Source organism: Falco punctatus, assembly GCF_963210335.1.
Source record: "Falco punctatus genome assembly, chromosome: 1".
Taxonomy (NCBI): Eukaryota; Metazoa; Chordata; class Aves; order Falconiformes; family Falconidae; genus Falco; species Falco punctatus.
Window position 1 is genome coordinate 96,846,939 of NC_137580.1, and position 22,941 is coordinate 96,869,879.

Consider the following 22,941-nt stretch of genomic DNA (forward strand, 5'->3'; position numbering starts at 1 on the left):
ATGCTATATTGCACATGGCTACCTCAGATGGCTGCAGAAACACAGCAGCTGCTTCACGTACCCGAAGTGTCATACTACAGATCAACACTCTTCAAACTCCTCATGACTGCTAAGCAGAAAGGCTCTGGAAAAGGAGCATGGTCTCCTGAACTGGGAAAATAGGCTCCTATGAAAACAGTGACTCATCTTATTCTGGGTAAGTATATTTATATATTTATACTGCGGAATATACTGTGTTAACATGCATACCACTTATTTACAGCCATGTTTTCTGCCAGAGAGGCCATTATCCATCCCAGCATTCCTGCGTTAATACGGAACCTTACTCTAAAATCCCAATGCAGAAACACCCAGTTCTTTGATTTTTCAGACCCCTCACCCCACTGGCACCTGCCATTTAACACTCAACCCAGCTTTTCTCACTTCTTTTGTGGACCAAAATAAATAGAGAAGAGGGGGAAAAAAACCTAATCCTTGTCACCTTGCCAGGACATTCCTCTTCAAGTATTCATGGTACGACTTGTACCAACAGCAGATCCTGAAATACTTCTCTTCGCTCCTGCAGTCCAGTTGGCACAGCCAACCGAACAAGCTAAAGGGAAGTCTGTGGATCCTTCCAAGAAAAAGCCTGCTACCAAAAAAATCATCAAGGAAAGCAGCACATCCCTGCAGAGACAGACAGAGCCAACTTTCCCTATAGCAACAGACTCAGAGCGGTTCAAGTTTTCCTTCCTTCTTCCCAGCCAGAATTGCTGCACAGGCAGTGCAAATTCTCTACCCATCCACCAAGGGCTGATGACAACTCTCAAGGCTGATACGCTTGGCAAAGGGCAGTCTGCAACTACCCAGCATCTCCTGCAGCACTGGGCTGCCCAGGGTGGGGTACAGGAGACACAGGAGGCACACCACCCCTGAGGGAGGAGAGCCCACCGTGGTGTGACCCATCAGCAACTGATTCTCTCCATCCTGACTGACCCACCAGGCTCACAGCTGTGCAACCATCCAGCTGTCTGAGCCTGACGTTCAACGAGCTTCTCGCTCAGGGAGCCCCCAAATGTGGGATCATCTTGGCACCCCATTCCTTCCAGCAACTTGCCACTCACCGGCTTTTTGCCACCAACACGTGATTCATACTTAAAACATGACGCCCACGGTGAAACTTCACCACTCATTCCCTCTTCCCTGGACCACAGCTAAACACCATCCTGGTGCCTACAGCAAAATTGCAGCCAGGAGAGACAGAAAACCTGCAAAGCTGCAGGAAAACCATCTAAGCAAGCTCAAACGATTTCTGCAGGATTTAAAGCATCCATGGGGTCGAGCCTCAAATACCATACGCAAAGACAGTCTGCAAAAGCTTTAGAGGTCCATCCAAGGTAAAAGCAAAGCCAAACTGGGGGACAACCACCCCAAAACCAGCACAGAGTAAATTCCTGTGGCTTCCAGGAGGGAAGGGTGAAACAGCAGCCACCCATGGCTGGCTGGGCTCAGAGGAACTGGGACCCAGCTGCCCGAGGGCTGAACCATGCTCTCTGGCTGCAGGCTCTGCTCTGGATCAGCGAGAGGTATGGCAACAGCAGGGACGTCCACCCGGGAACATGCACAGGGCTCGATCTCCAGCACCGTCAGTCTGCCACATCCCACCTGCACCAGACTCACAAATTTTCTTTGAGGCCAGAAGTAATCCTGAAAGAGCAAAAGCCACCGCAACCAACAGCAGACAGGCTGCTTCTTCCTCGGAACATCCAAAGCAATGAGGTACTGGAAGGGTTCCCCTCCCCTGACAGTTGCCTCAAGGGGAGGATTGTCTTGCACTCACCACCACTGAGTGCTAGGTGGGGTATCAGGCTGGAAACCAAGGTAAGGATCTTCCTTTCAGACACAGAACAGCCCTGTGCCTCCCTCTATTCACCCCCTGTGCCCGCGCTGCAGACCTGACTTGTTTGCCTTCGGTCGCTCCCTCCTCCCCAGCCCCTCGCAGTGAGAGCCAGCTGCCTCTGCTCAAAGCCATCAATCCCAGCCCAGGAACAAAGCCAAAGTGCTTACAGATGCGCCCTGCACGAACCTGCCAAGGGGACTCAGCTGCAGGGATGGCTGCTCTCCCCACCCTCCCTCACTCAGGCTTTGCTCTGCACCAGGCAGAGCCAGAACTATTTTTTGGGATGGGCATCAATGAGCGATCCAACCTGCTCCAGAAGCTCCAGGATCCTGGCCCTCGAGCACCCAAGGAACCCTCAGGTGAGCAACCAAGCACCCAACGGGCTCTGTTTACAGCACATCAGCCACTACTTTAGAGCAGATCCTCATACCACGAAGATGAAAAAGCAAAACCCTCACAGGGTAGATTAAGTGTAGTGCTTAAAGATGCAGAGAAACAGCAGTTGGCTTTGCAAAACAGACTAACACCTCCCCAACCCCACCCAGTCTGAATTACTCCAATAATTACTTACACTGGACTGAACATTTCTGCAGGCCTCCTCATCCTACATCCCCAGACACCCCAAAAATATTTTTTTTAATGGGTCTATATCCCAGCATTCTGGCACAAAATGCCAACTGAGCTGAACATAAGTGATATTTTTAGCTTTATTACCCATTATAATTTTTACAAAAGTTCAATATTTCAGATGTTACAGGGAAAAGGGATGAAATCTAAGTTGGGCCTCTTACAAAAAAAAAGCTTCTTTTTATAGCATGCCAAAACTTCACTGTTCAGGTTGAAAGTGATCTAGACCAGACAACCTCGATTAACATTTACCCACATTCATATGATTGTCAACACAAAAGTAAGTCTGGAGACCTTGAAACATTTGTAAGCCAAAGCAAGATGCTTGGATGACCACACCACATTAGGCATGTGGTATAGCAGACACCAAGGCTTGCAGGTGGTTTTTTTTAGTTACATGGAAGAACCAAGATACAGTTTTTAAATAGCATATTTAGACCTTGAAACCTTCATTTTACTGGAGAGCAGAACTGGTTCTCCATTTTGCAAACCGTAAGTAGCATGAAAAACAAAACCAGGCAGGAGCATGTTTGCTCAGTCTTCTTTACCCATCTCCCCCAAATTTAGCTGAATTCCACCCACTTCCAACTTAACCATGTTAGTCTGCACTAAGAAATCAAACCACTGCCTGGCTTGCTTTGATTTCTCAATATGCTGCAAGAAATTACCAGTCAGCAGCAGCAGCATTACCCTCTGTACATGCAGGGGCCACAAGCACCATCCAGAAGAACACATCCAGGAGAGCAAATGCAAAACTAACTTTGAAGGCTGCTTTTTGCCTCCAAATTCTTGGGGGTTTGTTTCTACTGGGCACTAAGCCAAACCCATCCCACTAGAAAAAGAGGGTCCTGTCTGCATCTAATGCCCTCACACATGCAGCACCCTGAGGTTTTTCTCCTCTCCCCCTAACAATTATAATTTTAGAGAAACAAATTCATCTCTGTGACCCTGCCCTGGTTTTATCCTTAGCCTGACTAAGGAATAAGCATTAAAAAAAAATAACACTTTGCATAAATCTTTTTTTTTTTTTTGCAAGGCTCTTATTTCACTTCCAGGCCAGTTTTTTTCCAAAGCCACTAAGCATCAAATGCAGAAGAGAAACTGTGAGAGCACAGCATTTTGAGACAAAACAGAGAGTGAGAGTGACAACCTTCAGAACAGATCGGCTCCTGGGGTTACAGCATCTCCAGCATCCCCAGCCACGCAGCGCTTGCCTAAGCAGCGCCCAAAACCACTGCCAGCCTCCCACAGGAGGCTACAGGAGAAAGCGGGGACACAGGGAGAGCCATGAGGGGAGCAGACAGGAAAAAACAGCAATTCAGAGACAGTTGCGAGGGGAAGGCAGAAAGAGAAAAAAACCAATGAAAGCGGGGAGGAAGAGCAGCAGAAGAGGAAGCGGAGATGCACAGTGGAAATGAGCTCTTCTCCCTTCAGCCTCAGGAGTCACCAACCAAACCCAGCCACGCAGCTTTATTTTCCACATTTAAGAAAGCTGCTGCAACCAGTCACAGCAATGCGTAGCTCCACAGAAGTGAGGGGGGTGGGATTTTTGTTATTTGGTGGTTTTGAGATGTCTTTAAAACGCGCAACAGTCCAAGGGAAGAAACCAGAAGGCAAGAGGTGCCACTTGCATTAGCACAACAAAGTTAAACCCGCACAGAGAGGGAGCACGGTCAGTACCAACACACAACAGAACATCAACATCGCCCAGGGCTGGCACAGCCGCCCCCCACACCACAGTGCGAAATCCACACGCTCAGGATGCCCGCGGCTGGGGGAAGGCAGCAGCCAGTACCTTTCATTGCCCGGCTGGAACTCGGAGAGCAGGGACGGCCTCCGCCGCTGCGGCTGCATGATAGACCCTGGCGGGAGGTGGGAAGCGAAATCCCTGGAATGATGCTGGTACTCCAACAGCGCAACGTCCTGCAGAAACAGAGAAGAGCTCGTTAGGCTGGTGGTAACTTTCAAGCAAGCATTGAACCCCTACAACTCAGAAGAAACCATATAGGTACCCCTCCTTTGAAGCACTGGGTGCTGGACCACAGAGGTCCGTGCTTTTCACCCCCTGAAAGGGTTCCCAGTAACCCCCAGTCCCGCACCACCCTGGGACGGTGGCTCAGTCTAACATGCCCCCAGCCTTCTGCGGGGGCTGCTGGCAGGCTGGCTCCAGGGATGGGACCCCAGCAAGCTCAACCCAGCCGATGAGCACACACGGAGGGATTTTTTGGCATCCAAGCAGTCCTGCTGACAACTTCAAATCCGAGAGGAAGAACAGGTAAGAAGAAAATTAAAAGTCACGGGATACTTTCAGCTTCAATAATCCACACAGCAGTACAGAGAAAGAAAAAAAAGAAAAGAAAAAAAGAAAGAAGCGAAATCACAAATGTTATCTTGAGAGTGTCCCTTTAAACGCAGCTCCCCTGGGCTGAGCTCAAGGGGTTTGAAAGGACAGTTTGCTACTTATTATGTGTACGTCCCTTTTGTTCCCTGACCCTTGGAGAGTACAGTACAGTATGTTCCTGATTTTAATTAAATAAGAAGCCCTCCTGCTCTGTGCCACACACTGATTCCAGCAACAGTATTTTAGCAGCTACATTCAACTGCTATTTTTTATTTGCAGATAGATACTTGACCAGAAGACTAATCATCTAATTAACTAAGACCTTCAGCAATGGCATAGAAAGCCCTGCCACAGAATATCCCTGGTAACACTGACACATTTACATTAGACGAACCAATCCCACCTGGGAGTCTATTTTGAACAGTTCTCAACTGGAACAAAACAGCCCTGAGTCCCTCAAAAAGAAATTACAGAGTAAAAATAAAATACAATAAGAAATCAATACATAAAATACCACATGCATGCAGCTGGGAGTGTGGGCAAGGGACTCTCAGCCTTAACGGGTTTAACAGAAATTATTTGATAAGATACAGTGAAGATTAACGCACTCCAGCACTATGAAGCTGGAGAAGTGCCCCAGCAAGGTATGCGGCAAGCAAAGAAAGAATTTGGGAGCTTAAATAGCAACAACCTGCACCTGGAGGAGCACTCCCAAGCTGTAAGTGATCAGGGCAGCCCAGCACTGGATGCCATGCTCTCCCCCAGCCAGCTGCAGAGCAGAAGGGAATATCAAAGCCCAAAATCTTTGACCACTGTAGGGTAAAACAAGATGTTTGCACAGTAGCTTTCTGGAAAGCCAGGAAGAAAACCAGAAGTGGTAAGCACTCAGTCCAGCCAAGAAAAGCAGATCCCTGACCCCACATTCAGGCTCTCTTGCACAAAAGCTGCAAAGGCCATATACCAAATAGTGGAGACAGGGGAATGGTGGTGGTGATGGCCACTGCTTCTCCTTGTGCCCAGAAAGCTGCACCAGTTTCTGGAATCGAGTTCATTCCTCCCCAGCACCAGGCGACAGCATGGTGCCGCTCCTTTCCCATTCTGACCAACCTCAGGAAACACAAGGAAGCCTCGGCCGGCCCCAAGTTCCTGGTCTCTACCTCCAACCTGGCCATTCCCAACCTCAGCCTCTGCGGCAGGGACTGTCTTCAGACAGGTTCTTGCGACAGGAGGGCGGCACTACTGGGACAGCGTCCACTTGTCCTCACAGGGATGCTCCACTGGTGCTGTGGATCCAGGTGTTATGGGAGGATTCTGCCCTGTGATGCTGCTTCTCCTTCAGCTTGGAGTCCATCCACATGGGACACCACGGGGGGCTGCAGGACAATGCCACCGGTCCAACTGCAGACAGGACAAACTCCGGTATCTGGAGCGAAAGAGCCCATTTGCTCTTACAGCCCCAGCCAAAGCAGAACCACTGCCTAGAATGAGCTTCCCCACGTTCACGCCTGTCGTGGTTTTAAATACAAAAAAAGAAGAGCAATGCAGCTCCTGACATCCACCTCCAAAACAAACACACCATGTCTGGGAAGACACATCAACAGGCCCACAACCAGGACCATCACCTTCTGTGGGCATATAAACAAGAATTACCTGTCTGGGAAGCTCAAAGGCTGTGCCCTTGAGGGAAAAAAAAAAACCACACACACCAAAAAAGGCTCTTGCACGTCCTGTGAACCATCTGTTTTTCCTTTCCCCTTGCCCACACTCAGCTGAGCTTTGCCTTTTCCTCCCCTAACCCCACCAGAACATTGCTAGTGGAGCCCAGAACCTGCTGGCATGGCCTGAAGTGATGGGGAAGCTCATTACACTGCGCCATTAGCTCCGGGATGGGATGGCACACATGCCTCTCCGGCATCCCCACCGAGGGCAAAGCTAGTGAACACTAACCAGCTCCTGCTTTTCCAGACATCACCCAACTCACTCTGTGACCTGCTCCATTTCGCTCACACCAGTGTTTGCTTTTACCAGAAGAAAGCATAACCCAAAAATTAGTGAGGAGGATTAAAACTGACAAAATTTCTGTGCCCTATGATGAACTGTCAAAGGAACCACAGGAGACCTGGCAGGACACAGGTGGATTAATTGCTCAGAAAGTTACTACAGTAAATTGCACTGTGAGCTATGACTGTTTTTCAAACACAAACGCCAGAAAGGTTTACGAGCTGCCTTCAGAAGAGGCTTCAGTTTTGTGTAGACGCGTTTTAAAGACACGTGCTGGGAAGCACCTCGCTGCCAGCACCGCTGCACCTTCCCCACGCTGGCAGACACCGGAGAGCAGCGTCCAGTGGGTGCCACGTCAATTCCCCCCCACCGAACAGCATTCAGTCCCCATCCAGACCCAACATTTCTAGTGCATCCTTGGCACCTGCTCAAGGGCAGCTGTAAGACACCCGAAATAAAAGTAGTAAAAAACTCTACAGCCCCAAGCTACACATTGCTCCTTCTCCTCCCTGTTGCTTTGCTGGGTTTTGTTCAATTCTATTTTTTGCTCTCCCTCTCCCTATTGCTCTCTTAGCATCTCCTGCCCTCTGCAAACCCTCCTCCCACCCCCCAAACCTGTTGATGTGTCAGAGCACCTTCTCCAGGGCTCTCAGTTCTCTTGCTGCCTCTGGTCAGGACAGTGTTCCTTTTACACCAACCTTCCTGTTATTCCTTGTGGCTCAGGTGCTCCCACACAGATTTACTTCGTGGAAGTTTTGCAGAATTTCATAAATTCAGTAAGTATTATGATTCAGAAATTAAGGAAGTAGAAAGGCCAGGGCACATCAGCAGACTCAAGGGGGTGGGAGGAGTGTTTACAGAGTGCAGGAAGATATGCAAAGAGAAGACGAGCACCTTTTCTACTTCTGCTGATAGAAATTAAGCTTCTTCACTCAGGCGAGGGACAAGGAATGTTTCCAAAACACCACCAAAGCAAAACAACCAAAATCACTTTGGAAGTCTCAATGGCAAGGCCCTATCATTCTCCCGATAGAACAGCAGCTGTCCAAAATAAAACCCCAGGTAACAGAACATGTGTCCTCTCTAACCACGTGGGCAGAGTGTAACAGGGCAGATGTTCCCCTCCCCGGCCTGCACTGTCTGGGGCTGTAGTAGGGTCAAGAACGAGCTCGGTGATGCCGAGGCTGAGCTGCCACAGTCAAGATTACACTCCCTGGGGCATCCATCCTTCCCGATGGAAGCAAACCCACACAATGCCGTAGGAGCAGCCCTGTGAGCAGTCAGAAAGCTTGTTTGAGCAGGAGATACACAGCCCAGACACAGCCAGCACAGACACTCCCCAAAAATACCTCTACCATGGAGCACTGGCAGGAGGATCCATCCTCCAGCACAGACATCTGTCCCTCCAGCAGCTCCGCAGTGCAACCCTGCTGTGCACATCCTTGCTCTGGTGTCTCCTGCTCCTGCAACCACCCACCCCACCAGTGCCTGGCCAACCCACAAAGGCCAAGGGGCAGCAGTGGGCTCAGGTCAGCAGCAGACTTGGAAAAACATGTAAGTCACCCAGCCAGGAGAAAAGGGTTGGATCCCTGTTGCTGGGAGTGGCCTGACATCCAAGTGCAGCAAAGAGGCTCGGTGGTCGCCACCTTTCAGTCCCAGAAATGCATTGCTGCCTTTGTCCTTCACAAGCCACCTGGTATTACTGGCTATAGATACAGACACATATAGCTGGAGAGCTGCCCTGGCCTTGCATGCAAGAAGGAGACACCTCAAAACCAGCAAGCCACATCTCTAAAGCTTAGGATGAAGCCAGCTAAATTAATTAGAAAAATGACAAGGAAAACCTACATTATGCAGTTTCAAACTATGCACCTGCACTAGCTCCCGAGCACATCACCCGAAAAATCAAAACGGGGAGCAAGCTCTTCGGGGCTGAGCTGCCTCAGCCTCCCGTTGCACTGCTTCAGCTCCAAGCAACCCACTGAGAAGGGGCTGCACGCTGCCAGCAGCAAAGGGGCACGGAGCAGCAATGCGGGGCTGTGTGCTGCTGCTTTGGAGGTGATGGGGAGCACAAAGAGGCACTGGTACCATCGCCAGAACTGCAACTCCTCACAGCAGATTCCCACAGCAGGGCACACACTGCAATTCAGCAGACAGCGGGAGCCACAGGCACCCGGGGCAGACACCAGCATCCCACGGGAATGCTGCAGAACCCTGGCCCTGGACACACAGGTCCAATTCCCTCTCATCAAACCCTTTTCATTCAAAGCCTGCTTGAGGAAGGGTCTTGCAAGGAGAAGGACTGAAACACAGCTGCTTTCTGCCTCAGTACAGCCAGAAACCTGCCCTGACAAGAGCCAAGCCTCCAGAGCCGGGCCTGACCCCATACCACAAGCCCCAGGCTGGGCCAAGTCAGCACTAGCAGCATCACCGAAGATGGACAGCCACCGAGAGTGCCTGGAGTGCCATCAATCACTCAGCAGAGCAGTGCAGCACAAGGCCAATGTTTTAATAAATAAAATGCTAAAGAGCCAACAGCAGCCTCATTAAAATACACTTCTTCATGCAGCAGACCGCGGAGGTACTTGGGTCCAGCCAGAGGTGCCAGAAGCATCCTTCGCTGCCAGCGAGGGAGGTGGACACATCCACACAGCCCCTGCCCCGGGATGCAGGGAAGGGGAGCCGGTGGAAGCACTCCCAGTCTCAAGGTCTTTCTGTGGCGGTGTTTGATCCGGGAGCACTGAGAGCGCTGTCTCCCTCCCCTTCCTGGTAAATCCTCTGACCCTAAATAACCTGAGTCTATCAGGCTCATTTAGATATGCTAATCAGACTGTCTAAAGCCAGGAGACTGAATGCAATATTACAGAAAAGCCTTCGGCAAAAACAGAGACAGCCCCACGGAAGTTAAAAAAAAAAAAAAAAAAAAAAAGGAGGGGGGAAAGAAAAAAGAAAAAGAAAAAAGCAGCAGCTTTTTCTCTCCCCCTCTTTAAAACATTTTCAGCTGGCTGCCTTACCTACCATAATGTCTCCAGCAACATCTTTTGTGCTGTCCCCTGACCTCAGAATAACCCTCACGCTAAACTAATAACTGCACGCAGCCGCACAGCCCTGCTGCATCTCTCGCTTTCTGTTTTGAACGCGTGCACTTGCTGCTGTGCTTCATTTCTCCTTCCCCCGCTTGCAGCTGCCCAAGTCTGGCACGCCTGACCTCCGAGGAGGGAGAAAGAGAGGTTTGAAAGCGATGCTGGAAGCACCCCTGGGCGCTGACCCACAGCGTGCAGAGCCAGATAACGCTACGCCACAGCCGACAGCAGCTCTGACCCTGCTCTCCCAGCTCCAGCACACAGCACATCCATATGGACAAGGCATCTACCGACTGCTCCACCCAGATGGTATTCCCACGGCTGCAAGAGGTAGCCCCTGAGGAAAAGATCCCAAAGACACGAGGCCTGCAGAAAGGGAGCCTCGAGCTGATATGGCAACAGAAAGGTGAACTGCTCCTGCTTCCTTTGTCCCACCAGCAGAAAAACAAGTGCAAGCCCAGAGCTCCTGGCTTCCTTGGAAAACAGCTCTGGAGGAAACCCGTGGAGACCTAGAGCACAGCCAGGCGAGCACCTGCAACACAGCTCGAGCAGCCCAAAGCATCAGATCCTTCCTCCGTGGTTTACCACGTCTTCAGTCGAGAAAGCAACCAGGAGCTTCCCACCGAGTTTCGGTGCAGGCAGCTTCGCTTGCAAACCACCGGCTCTTGTTTTGCAGTGACACCGAGAGTTGTGATGCCGGGGTCGGTCCCCAAATCCACCAGCTGAGTCTGCTCCCGGCAGAGGGTGGTACCGGTGCCAGCAGCCACCTCTGATGGCAGCATCTGGCACAGGCAGCACCTCACCTGCCCAGCTCCCCAGACACCCGAGCCCTCACCCAGCCACGAGCTGCTGTCCCACACTGTCCTCGTCACCTTTTGCAGGCAGGCAAACGGGCCAGGGCACTGCACACGCTCCTCAAGGAGCAAATCCCAGCTCCTTGCCACCTCCAGCAAGGATTAGGTTGTGGGCTGTTCATTATGAGCTCGCCCGGCATTGTATTGTGAATAATTTTTATTTCCTAATGACGTGCTATTTCTGCTGAAGCACTCCCAAGCGTTTAGCCTAAATGAGGCCAATTAATAATGGCGTGGTCCGAGCAGCAAGTGAAAAACAATGCCAAAGCATCCCTATTTATTTCACTATTTATAAGCTGCCCCTTATCTAATTTCAGGGGAGGCTGCCTGGCCCATTCCCACTGTCCGTGAGCAGCACGCGTGCTGTTCCAGAACTCCCTTGAACTGCTGGGGAATGGATGGGTGAGGGCAGCGGGGCTGGATCCCCCACAAACTGTGGCACATGTGGCATGCAGAGCCAGGGCTGGGCACCGTACAGGTGCTGCCCTGGCACATCCCACGCTCCGCTCATCCCACCGGCTCTAGAGGATCTGGGCACCTTGCTCCACCCCACACCTCACCTTCACCCTGGGTGTCCTGGTTTCCACTGGTATTTCCTCAGAGGAGAGCTGAAAGCGGCTGCAGACAGCACTGCCCGGAGCAGCACCCACACCAGCCCCACGCTCCCTCCCTCTCCTCCTGCTTTTCCGCTGGTGTTTCCCCAAATCAGAGAACACCCTGGGCCTCTGATGCCCAGAACTTTTCCCTATACAACGAGGATGGTCAGAGGGGACATACAAATCAGAGTAGCCCAACACAGTGGCCAAGACTTGACCACCCAGTCTCAGGCTGCAAAGCTTCTCTGTCCCCCTGGGACACACGGCAGGTTGAGCTTCTCACAGCGTCAGGAGCATGCAGTAATGTATCCCAACCTGAAACCTGCAAGGCCCTCAGATGGTCCAGCAATTAATTTGTGCAATAAGCTGCTGCTTGGACCCCTTGATGCTAGCCAGCAGCAGGAGGCTGGGCTAGCAACCAATGCCACCTGCAAACCAGCTCTCCAGTGCAAGGTGGGGTGGCCAAAGTGGCACAGCCACCACTCTGGTGCTCTGCCAGAGACAGGATATACTCCCCCTTCCTCCTGCTCTGCACACCCTGAACTTTGAAAAAAGAAGTTGCTTTAAATATCTTTCTGCCAGCAGCAAGCATGACCTATTTTAGCAATAAAAGGAAAAGCTCTCTGGTGCCTGGATACCCCTTGGCACTGGCAGCACAGCAGTTGCTCATCAGACCGAGAAATGCACTTCTTAGCCTCTGCCTGGAGAAAATAATTTTTCCAAAGCCAATTCAGGTAAGAGGAAGGGAGAAGGTTTGGGAGGAATTGGGGCAGTAGCAGAGCTGTCACTGTGTGAGGTCTGGGCACAGCAAGAGCTGTGACGGTACCAGCATGGCATCAGCCCATCACCCTCAGCCTCCCCAGCGAAGAGGAGCTACAGAAAACCTCCGAAGTGCAAAGGAGGTGGTTATTGATCAAAACAGGTTGTCCACAAATACACCGCTGTCTGCCCAACTTCCTCCTCAAAACCCTGGGAAGAGCTCGCTGCAGGTTTAAGGAGGGGAAAAAAAACAACCAACATAAAACAAAACGACGACTCCTCCACAGTCAGCTCCACTGTTGAAGATAAGGTCAGTAATAAAAACCTGGCTGAATACATGCATTTTTATCTTGCCTACGGCAATGCAACATGTGCTGAAAAGACAAATGCCCTTATTGTTCCAACACAGTCTCATTGCCATCCATCTCTCAGAAGCTGCTGACTTGGCCTTTTGTTTTAGGAGGTGACCACACTGCGCGTGGCCCCTTCTTGGAAGGCATTGATTTCTGCTGCCATCCCTGCACTGCGGCCACATCTGCTGCCAGCACCATTAGCATCTGTACCAGCTGCACAGTAATGCATCCTTCCTGACGCACTCTCCCCCGTCTCTCCAGCAAACCAGGGCTGTCAGCATCGTTTAGCTGTCCCGTCTGAATATCCCATTCATGGAGAAGTTGTCACGTCTTGGTGGGGGCAGCTCTCAGCTGTTGTGGCTTCCCAGTCATCTGACCAGTGCCGGGTGCTGGAGCCAGCCAGAGGCACCCGCAGAGCAGCAGCACACCCATTACAGTGCTGCTTTTGAGTCTCTCTCCATCACAAGACTTTTGTCCCAGTCGCATCCAGGCGCCTTTGAGCTGGGAATGACCTGTCTGCCCTTCCTCCATTCCCCATGCCTGGTGCTCTGCTTCCTGAAGCCACTCGTGATCACAAACGCTCCATGCAGGGTGAGCAGCTCTCTCCACACAACAAACCCAACATTTCCACCTTAAAAGCACTAGGTGATTTTGCTCCTCATCGCATCTCTCCTGTGGTGTAATCCCCCACCATCTCCCACCACACGCCACACGCAGCACCCACAACCTATCTGCAGGTCCATGTAGGACCCTTTTGTCTTTCCACATGCCCCACTCATCTCTCTTCTACGCTTCCTTACACCTCCACAGCAAATCCTTCAGGTCAAAGAACCTGACTCGCTTGGTATTTTGAATAAATGTGGTGACAGTAACAACTAGCAAAAGCCTCCAGTCTTGCAAAAGGTGTCTCCAGGGGCTGGTGGGGCAGCATGAGCAGTCAGCCTAGGAGTGCAAGCAAAGACTTTATGTCTCCAGAAGTGGCTTTAATGGGTCTCTCTACCTTTGCCAAACCACATACACAGCAGAAGTTCTTTCTTCCCCTGTGGATTTACAATCTTGAGATTAACCAAAAGCAAAACATCACCCTCTGCATCAAATCACATCCAAAACGCAGATTAGGGGGCAACCGTAGCAGTTTACAGTAGCTTGATGAAAAAAAAACCTGGTTTGGATAAAGGCTGTATCCCCAAGGAAAATGAGCTTTAAATACAAACTGCCGTAAGCCAACTCCTTCCTGACAATGGGGGAAACCCCCCAGGCAGGGAATTAGGTGTCCTGTTCCTTCACCCCCATGCTCTCACAGTCCCACAGCACAAAGCCAATTTTCCCAAATCCACCACTGAGCTGCTCAGAGCTTATGCAAGCCGTCACTGGAAAGGTACGCAAGAGAGATCGCACTGAGTTCTCGTGACAGACCTGAGCAGAGCCAGTATTTCCATGGTATGTTTCTGATTGTCAAGTCATTCCTTAAAACATTAGCTGGAGCCCAGCAGGCAGAACTCAGGATGCAAATCTCTGGCACGAACCGCCCCCTGCTCCGCTGCGCAGCTGGTAGCGGGAGGCTTTTCTTTGCGCTCAGAGGTGGTTGGAGAAGGCTCTTCGCAGCCTGGGGGATTTTAGCATTTGGCACCGTAAACTCTTCCGTTCTGCAAGTTCCTGGAGCACCGACACAGACTGGCATTTTGCTTCCAGCAGATAAAAGTGTGAATAACTACTCCAAGGAAAACCAACACAGCAGCAAAGGCGTCTCGTGCTTGTAATGCAAAATACACTGCCTCCCTGCAGGCTTACCTGGCTGTCGCCTTGCCACGCTGAGCATGTCACTGCAGAGATGAGCTAGCTCCTGCCATCTCAGGGGCTTTGCATCTCCTTACAGCACCTTCCACCGTGGGATGCTGGGTCTAACTGTCCCTGCTCGAACTGCTGGGAGGCGGAGTCCGGGCAGGGAAGGCACTCAGTTCCCCCCAGGCCACCATTTGGCTAGGACACCAAATCAACACAAGTTTGCACCAACCTCTTGTCTCTGGTTCAGACAGACAAGGAAGTTATTTATCATGGGCCAAAAAAAAAAAAAAAAAAAAATGAGCAATTGGGCTGGGACGCTCCTACACAAGTGCTGTTTTGCAAATGGGGAGTTTAATGAAGGAACTGAAGAGCTGCTCCCAGACAGGAGAAGTGGCATGGAAGAAAGCACGAAGGTCTCAAAGCCGGGGCAGAGGTGTTAAGCTCACCTTTCCATCTCAGCTGAAGCAGTGTGCAGGGAACGGGGGCAAACAGCAAGCAGGAGGCATGCTGAGTGCCTCTTGCTTTGCAGGGAGGGGACAGTGCTCCCCGATGGGGACTAAAGATGGAGCACCGGTTTCATATGCATGTGCACACACCTCAACCCTACCAATCCTCAAACCTGTTTAGCACCTCTAGTAGGTAAAACACTAAGAACACCCCAAAAAGAGAAGCTGTTTTGGAACAGAAGCTGCTGCATGAGGACACCTTGTGTGCCCCAACCCCCAGCATCTCCTGCAGCTGACACCACCATCCCAGGAACCCCAGCCTGCATGTGAAGCCGCATAGTTCCTGCAGCTCTGAAATGTCAGGGCACTGACAGAAGGATGACTGGTAAGGAGGGCACAGCAAGAAACTGGATCCACACAAGAGGAAAAGAGGAGAGCCCTTCTGTCCCCAGGGAGTATTGATCACAAAGAGGCTTTAAAAGGAAAGGGGGACGTGCGCCACACAGGAAAATTGATCTGTTTACAGAAAACATTTGCAGGTTGCTTGAAAATTAGTACCCTTTATGCAAAAGTTTCCTTTGAGAGAGCATGAACTTCGGACACTTTAGAAGGTTAAAAGTGTAAGTAATGTGTCTTTTCCACCTTTAGCTAAAGGTCACGGAGCATTCAAACAATTCCTCTGTTCCCAAGCTGAACATGACAGAAGTCAACTAAGCATCCCAACATTACAGCTAACGAATACGGAAAACAAAAATGTTTCCCCTGCAGTTTGGCCAAGAACTACTTAGTGCTCTTAAGAAGAAACTGCTGATTATTGGGGATTTCAGTTTTACCTGAAGAAAGTCAAACTAGAGCCTTGTCACCAAGCTTCCTTCTTCCCTTCAAAAGCATGTAGACTTGTCAAAGTTTTTTTTACAATATTTTTTTTTTTTTTTAAGCAAGATGGAATTAAATCTAGGGTCATTATAAAATACCACACCATTCTCACATCCAGCCTCCCCGACAGCTGCTGGGACCAGACGTCTCTCAGCAAGGAGGAGGATGATGATACCCTGATACAACTGGGGACCAACTTACCCCACAGAAAAACCTGTTTGCTGCACCACCCATCAGAGCTCAGTCTGGATCAGACCCACAGGTTCACAGCCCTGCCCAAAGCTGGCACTTAAGAGTGAAACCAGCCAAGAGACATCCTCACTCGACCGATACCAAATCTTCTCTGCCAGCTCCAAGCTCAGCAGTAACTCCTGGATTACACTGCTGGGAGATGGTGGCCATATGTACAAAGCATATTTCTGTTTATTCACTCAAAATGCATCTTTTTCCCCATTTTGTTGGATATTCCCTTGGCTTTTATACAACGGGAGAAGAAAAGTGCCCAAGCCTGTTTCCACTGCCTTCTGCCACTTCAAAACATTCCCTCCCACTTGCCTCATCTGTGAAATCAAACAGCTGCAATCTTTTAAATCACTTTTCATAAAGTGTCTCCAAGCCTAAAATAATGTCACGGCTCATTTCTGAGCTCAGTATTCCTGCTGCACTGCATTTCCCTGGGTGCAACCGTCACAGTTGGACTGTGATTATTTATTTATAATATAATAGCATTTGTAGCCCTGCTGTGCTCAGCCCTGCGCACGTGCCCAGAAGGTCACCCAGGGCATTTCCACTGCTGGGATAAGGATCCCCGGGCTGATGAATTCCCAGTTCTCAAGAAAGGATGTCTTGGAATGCAGCAAACCAGAACCAAAATCTAATTAGATACAAGACATGCTAGTGCCGGGTTGGTTTTGGCCTCTCTTGCTTTCTTCCAAACAAGCTCTCACTGTGCAAACACACCCCATGACAAAACTGACCTGGCCAAGACATGCAAGCAAATACCGCTGACTTTTAATATTAAACAGTGCAGCAACTTCAAAGCAACTGGGTTCTCCTCTCCCAAGCAATCCCACCAGAGATCAGCTCCAGCCCCAGAGCCATGGCCAGGTTCCAGCTCACGGCGCCGCCGAGCAAGAGCCACGTGTTTGCAAACAGCTGAGCGTGGCAGGGCAGATCACCCAGGGACACACCTCAGCAAAGGCTCTGCCCCCCCTCCCAAGAAGAGGCGAGGTGTGTTCAGCTTGCGTGGGGCTGGCACGCTTCTGCTGAGAGGAGCCTTTTCGGCTTCCCATCCAAAAAAAATATCTCAGCTCGGACCCCTCCTGCACCCAGACCCTAAAAGGTATCACATAACTTCAGAAGATTACATGCGGCTGTAAAAATAGCTTCTAGAAGCAAACGCCAGCAACTTCTTCCAACATTAATACTATAGAATAAAACCAGTGTTCACTCTAGCCAGTGAGCAGGGCAGGTTGTTGAAACCCTGAGCTTCATCTGACTGGCAAACAACCACCCCATTTGACTCATTCTGCTATTGCAACATTAAGGGGAAACAACCAGGGTTTGCAGGAGACAAGGACTCAACATCCCAAGGCTAGGAGCCTTCCACCCTCTTCAAAATCCAGCTCCACATTGGGTATTGAGGTTTCTTCGGTTTGTTTTTAAATTACAGTTTTGCAACAACTGCAGGTCTTGCTCACCTGGTCACATCCTCCTCTTGCTTGGGTTCCTGGTAAAAAAAGAACTGGGGGGGGGGGGGTGTGGGGGGTGTTGGGTTTTGGGTTTGTTTTGGTTGTTTTTTTTTGTTTTGGTTTGGTTTTTTTTTTTTTTTTTTTTGAGACAAATGCTCTCGTTCTGTCTCACCTCCCAAACAAATGCGCTGACACTGATGGAAGCAAAACTCCCATAAATCGAACCAGGTCAGCGTGTCTCATACCCTGGATGAAAAGCTTCTTTGTGCAGAAGCACGCAGGCCCCGAGCGATCTAGATGAGCCAGCTAATGCAGCCAAAAGCTCGTCCTGCACCCTCCTTAACGCTTCTATTTCAAAGCCTTTCCAAACTCCAGCTCTGCTCCCTGTGCTGCTCTACTGAAACCCCGCAAAGAGGGCAGACAAGGGAATTTCACCCCTTCGCTGACACCTGATGGGTTTCCAGGCTTTCAAGTCAAACCCTAAAATCATCACAGCAGGAATTTTACCATTCTACTTGAGTTACAAAAACCTTCCTGGCTGTGGCCAGCTTGCCGTAACCCACCCAGAAGTGGCTCCAAAGAGCAGCCTTTGCAAGCGTGTGCCACACTCCAGCAAGTAATAAGATTCATTTAAGCAGCTTGTTGAGCTGACTAAAACTGTTCCTCTAAGGAGAGGGGTTTTTTTTCTGTTAAGGGCTTAAACTTAAAACACTTAACCATTCAGGATGAGCAAGCACAGATGTGAGTGCCATGACACAGAAAGGAGGCTGGATCCAGGCGAATTAACCTGTGCAAGCTCTGGCGAAGTCAGAAAAAACACGGCCAACAACAAAATCACCACCAGCTCATGCCTTGATCCAAGAGGAGACAAGACTAGAGGTCAAAGGTAAGAGGGGAAAAAAAAGTGGGGAAGGACAAAATGGAAAAAATCAGCAGCTCTGTTTTCTTCTCACTCCCCAGGAGCAGGAGTGCCACCACCAGCCAGGAACGCCATGTAGAGAGAGGCAGGTCTCCTGACCAAAGGGCAAGCACCAGGTTCATCCCCAGCAGTCTGCCTGGAAACCCATGGGTGTGAGAAGCCAGGACCAGGTTCACTGGAAAGTGGTAAGCCCATGGGCCGGAGGGGATACTCATTCCCTTGTGACCCAGCACCAAGGAAAGGCCATGCCGAAGAGGGCTGAAGGCCACGCGCTCCCCTGCTTCACACAGACAGTCATCCTGCCCACCTCCAACCATGGATGCTCCTGCCAGGAAGACAAATGGACTCTTGGTGTGCAGAATTAAGAAGCCAGAGCCCACGAGCACCGCCACAGCAAGTGCCAGAAAGGCGAGAGAAAAGCTGAAAACAGCACACAGAGAAAGAAAAGAGGAACCCCTGAGAAAGGAACTATGAAATCCTGTACCACAGGCACGGAAACGGTCCGATTTCTCTGTAACAGCCACATCCAAGAGCAGTGCAGCTGAACCACTGCCCCAGCAATGGGGACACACCATGCGGCTCCTACCCTGTGAGCGGGTAACGAAGGAAAGCCTCTTGCCTTACCGCATGTGGTCGAGCAATCTGAACCGGGTAGGACATGGCGTGCGGGGGGTAGCGTGGCTCAGCAGCGCGCCAGCTCTGCGTCACGGGCTGTGCAGATCCAGACATGTCGAAAGAGCAGGTGCAGCGGTCACTGCTTCCGAATCACTGATAAAGGATTAGGAGAGCTGAGAGCTCCTCTTCATCATGCATGCACTTTACACGTCATGCAACAACTGGAAGCAAACAGGAAAGCAACAGGTTAGAATTCACTCAACCATGGCCCCAAGACAACCCAGCATCAAAGCCCTGGGTGATCACCAAAACCTGACCGCCCCCACCCAGTTCTCCAGCAGCCCCCCTTTCCGCTTGGCAAACACCACAGCCAAGTTTTTTGCTGTGAATTATTCCTATCACAGGGAAGTCCTGATACAAGATTATCCCAAATCCATCCCACCCAATTGCCCTGGAAAGCCTTCCCCTAGCACCAGCAGGACAAGGCCCACAAACTGCTAGCAATTTATTTGGGCCCTGTTGATCGATGCCTCCAAGTCTCTTGAAGGCAGGTATCTTTCTGGGGGGTGACGTAGTTCCCAAAAACACAAGCTAGAATTTCAGCACATCCAACACGAGGTCCAAAGGCACAAGGTCACTCTTCAGCCTATCCCTTTCCCCATCCATGCTCTCACGCATCCACACACGTTTCTCTCAGTGCCCTCCTTTCCGAGCTGTGGCTGTTTTTGCAGCCACCTGACGTAAGCCCTGATTTACACCAGGATGGACAACCGAGCACTGACCTCCCCAGCAGTCACATCCATCCAGAGGGCTACACTAAAACCCAGGACCAAAGCACACCCCACGCCTCCAATGCCACCTAGATCAGCCTTTCTGACCAGGACCAAGAGCCAGAGCAGACACCATGCCCCTGAGGGTATCTCCACAAACACCCTTGTCACCCATACATTCACTGCTTTACTATGTCTTGCAATTCCTTTCCCAGCTGTAACAAAATCAGCAAAACCAACAAAGTAGGAAGGACTCCCCTCAGCCCCAAGAGGAGATTTACAAGCAACTCATTTTTATAGATACTTCACTTTGGTGAGGATTTTAAGCCTCCTGGTTTTTGTCTGGATTTCAATGAAAAAGTAACAAACATCTAAATGCTGCCAGTTTAAGGTGCATTAACTATTCATAGAATCATGAATAATTTGGATTGCAAGGGACCATAAAGATCATCTCATTCCAACCTCCCCGCCACCAGCCCAGGTTGCTCCCAGCCCCATCCAGCCTGGCCTTTAGCACTGCCAGGGATGGGGCACCCACAGCTGCTCTGGGCACCCAGTACCAGTGTCCCATCACCCTCACAGTAAAGAGTTTCTTCCTGATTTTCCTAATATCTAATCTAAATCTATTCTTTCAGTTTAAAACCACTCCCCCTTATCCTATCAGTACATACCCTTGTAAAAAGTCCCTCTCTTGTTCTCACATTAATGGCTAATTACACAAAGCATAAATTCCCACTGCTGCCTGAGCTTGGGGGATGCTGCTGGGACAGATCCTGCGCAGGGAGAGCCCCATCTCCCCATCTCCAGGACCACTCTCCATCCCACGCAATGCTGGGCACACTCACACTCCTCCCCAGCGGAGGTACACATTAAGTGCAGATTTGTGCAAGGTTTTGGGCAATATCGACAGCTTTCATCAGCCCACCGTGAGCAGCACAGAAAGCCTCCGGCACCACGGGCTCCCCGGCAGCCTGTCCCCACACTCCTGTGGTCTATTGCACAGGGAGCACAGCCAGCCAAGCCAACGCAATTTCAACTGAAACAGCAGTTGGTGCGTACAAAACCAAAAAGAGGGTGGGAAAGGGGAGGCAGGGGGGAAGAGGAAGTTTTCCTTTTTCTAATTTTTTTTTTCCACCCTGTGAGACCACAGATCAGCCCATGTTGATAAACCGCTTGCTATCTGCTGCAGGCAGGCACAGGACCGCCTTGCTGGTTTGCCGGCATCCACGCACTGCTCACTAGCCAGAAATAAAATCAAACCAAGGCAACAGTCCCTGGCACGACAAGCAGGGCAACAACAGCAAGAGTAGAGTAGTCTAAGGAGGCATGCCTTACAAAAGGACCAAGTTCTACAAAAGTAATTTTTTTCAGCATGTTCCCGTTAATGCCTAAGGATGACAGATACTGCCACGCTCCAGCCAAGGGTCAGACGGACCTTTTTGGCAAAAGATATTTTGCCAAGTTACATTCAGGAAAACACACAGCGAGGTTTGGTTCTCAAGACAGGGAGAGGAGGGACAGCCAGGTCCCCTCCTGCTTTTGGCTCAGTCCCTGCACAGGAGCTGGGATTCCCCCCAGCCCTGCCGAGCCCGAGGGCACGTTACCTGCCACCCTGGGGAAGCACCAGTGGCCTGGGAAGAGCCTGACCCTCATCCCGGCCAGGGATGGCCTCCCACGGAGCCTGCTGCGATGTGCTCCCAAGGCAGGAAAGCCCCAGTGCACGAAGGGGAATTCAGAGGCACCCAGAAGGCAGCCAGCACGTATTGGTACCTCCAGCATGACCACCCCACTTCCCCTTTATGCTTCCAACTGGATAGGATTTTAATCACCAATTCCTACTCCAAGCCGGGGGCCACGCCAGGAGCATACGGCTCAAATCCCCCTGGCTTCCCCTCTGGGGACACACCACCACCCACCTCCCAGCTCCCCTGGAGCCCATGTGTGCTTCCACAGGGACAAACCCTCCCTGCAGCAGCCAAGGACACGTGCACGATGTTCTCAAGGGCTCTAAAGATCGCTGGGATCTGCAGAAGTTTAAGGTACTTTCCTACTAATGAATTCCAACTTGGACATTTTGGCTTGCAGCCACCTAAGAGTTAATTAGCACATATTTAAATATATATACATACACACACGTATAAACACTTACTCCAAGCTGGGGGGGGCGCGCAGAGCCCTTGGCAGCTTTCAGCAAGCCAACTGCTTCCTTGGAAGCCCAGCAGGTAAAGCACACTGTGCTGTGGCACCTGCCTACAGCGAAAGAAACAGGCTGATTTTTCTTTTAAACTCTTCAGATCAGAAGTTCAGCCTTAAAACTCAGCACCAAGTGCAAAGCCACAAGACATCAAGCTCTAAACAGTTTAAAAGCTTTTTTGCTTCTGTCTGTGCAACCAGAAAAAAGTAGTTAACTCTCTAGTAGAGGGGTACACACACAAGGGGGTGAAATTACAGGGGCAAACAAAACCATCCTACCTCAAGGCGCACTGCCCATGAGCCGTGCCATGTATTAACCACTTGCTAGGAAGACCACAAAAGTTTTTTTCTTTACCAAGGGCAGCAAACTACCTGCACCTCAACAAGCAGCCCCGGAAAGCCAAGAGTAAAACTCCTGTGCTTGCGAACAGGCGAAGCACTGCCCGTGCATTCCCACGCTTGCAAACCACGGAGCAGCAGGTCACCAGCAAATCTCAGCACAAGTCTAAGGCCCCAGCTGCTCTCCACCATGGCTGGGCTGGAGGTCAGCCCTGCACCGGGGCAGCTCCACAGGTGCCACAGCCCTTTAGACACTGTTTTTACACTTCACCTGTGAAGAAAGGGGCTGCTGCAGCATGCCCAGCCCAGCACCACTTCAGGGAGGAGGAAGGTCCCTGATGAGCTGGCAGCAAGGCTGTGGGTGCTCCCACTGGGGAGCATAACATCTTGCTGGGGATGTACTGGTGCTGCTTCAGAGCTGGGTGCAGCTGGGACGGTGCTTGGCCACCTATTCCCAGCAAAAAGACCCTGGGGTGCCTCCTCATCCACAACCTTTTATTCGTTATTTTCAAGAGAGGAACACAAACAATAGAAACAGATTAATGGAAAGAGAAACAGTGCAGCCAGGCTCTTTAAATCTTTAAGATCAAGCTGTTCGGTTCCTACTTTTCTCAACTGATTTTGATGAGGAACAGACATTGTCTCACAGGAAAAGTATTTCCCCCCCCTCAGTTGGAGTCCCCATCAGAGGCCGTTTTATCCGCAGACCTGCGTTAGCCATTAGAGCACTGGGTATGAGGAGATTTACAGTCCCCGATTCGGAACAGGAGAAAGTTGGAGTTTACCAGCAAGCCCAGCACCAGGGCTACAACAT

The 22,941-nt window shown here is 50.7% G+C and overlaps 1 protein-coding gene across 12 annotated transcripts in view; it reads right to left on the bottom strand.

Annotated features, from left to right (window-relative positions):
* Positions 1-22,941, bottom strand: part of NCOR2 (nuclear receptor corepressor 2) — a 252,056-nt gene that overhangs the window by 157,169 nt on the left and 71,946 nt on the right. For 10 of the 12 annotated variants that reach the window (XM_080369504.1, XM_080369506.1, XM_080369505.1 and 7 more), the window contains 2 exons: positions 18,835-19,046; positions 4,302-4,429 (listed from right to left, as the gene is read on the bottom strand). In XM_080369504.1, the coding sequence (XP_080225630.1) occupies positions 4,302-4,429; positions 18,835-18,939 (233 nt within the window). In that variant the 5' untranslated portion in view covers positions 18,940-19,046. Of the gene's footprint in view, positions 1-4,301; positions 4,430-5,954; positions 6,506-7,463; positions 7,483-18,834; positions 19,047-22,941 lie in introns of those variants that run through there. The other 2 variants (XM_080369495.1, XM_080369508.1) reach the window with 2 other exon arrangements.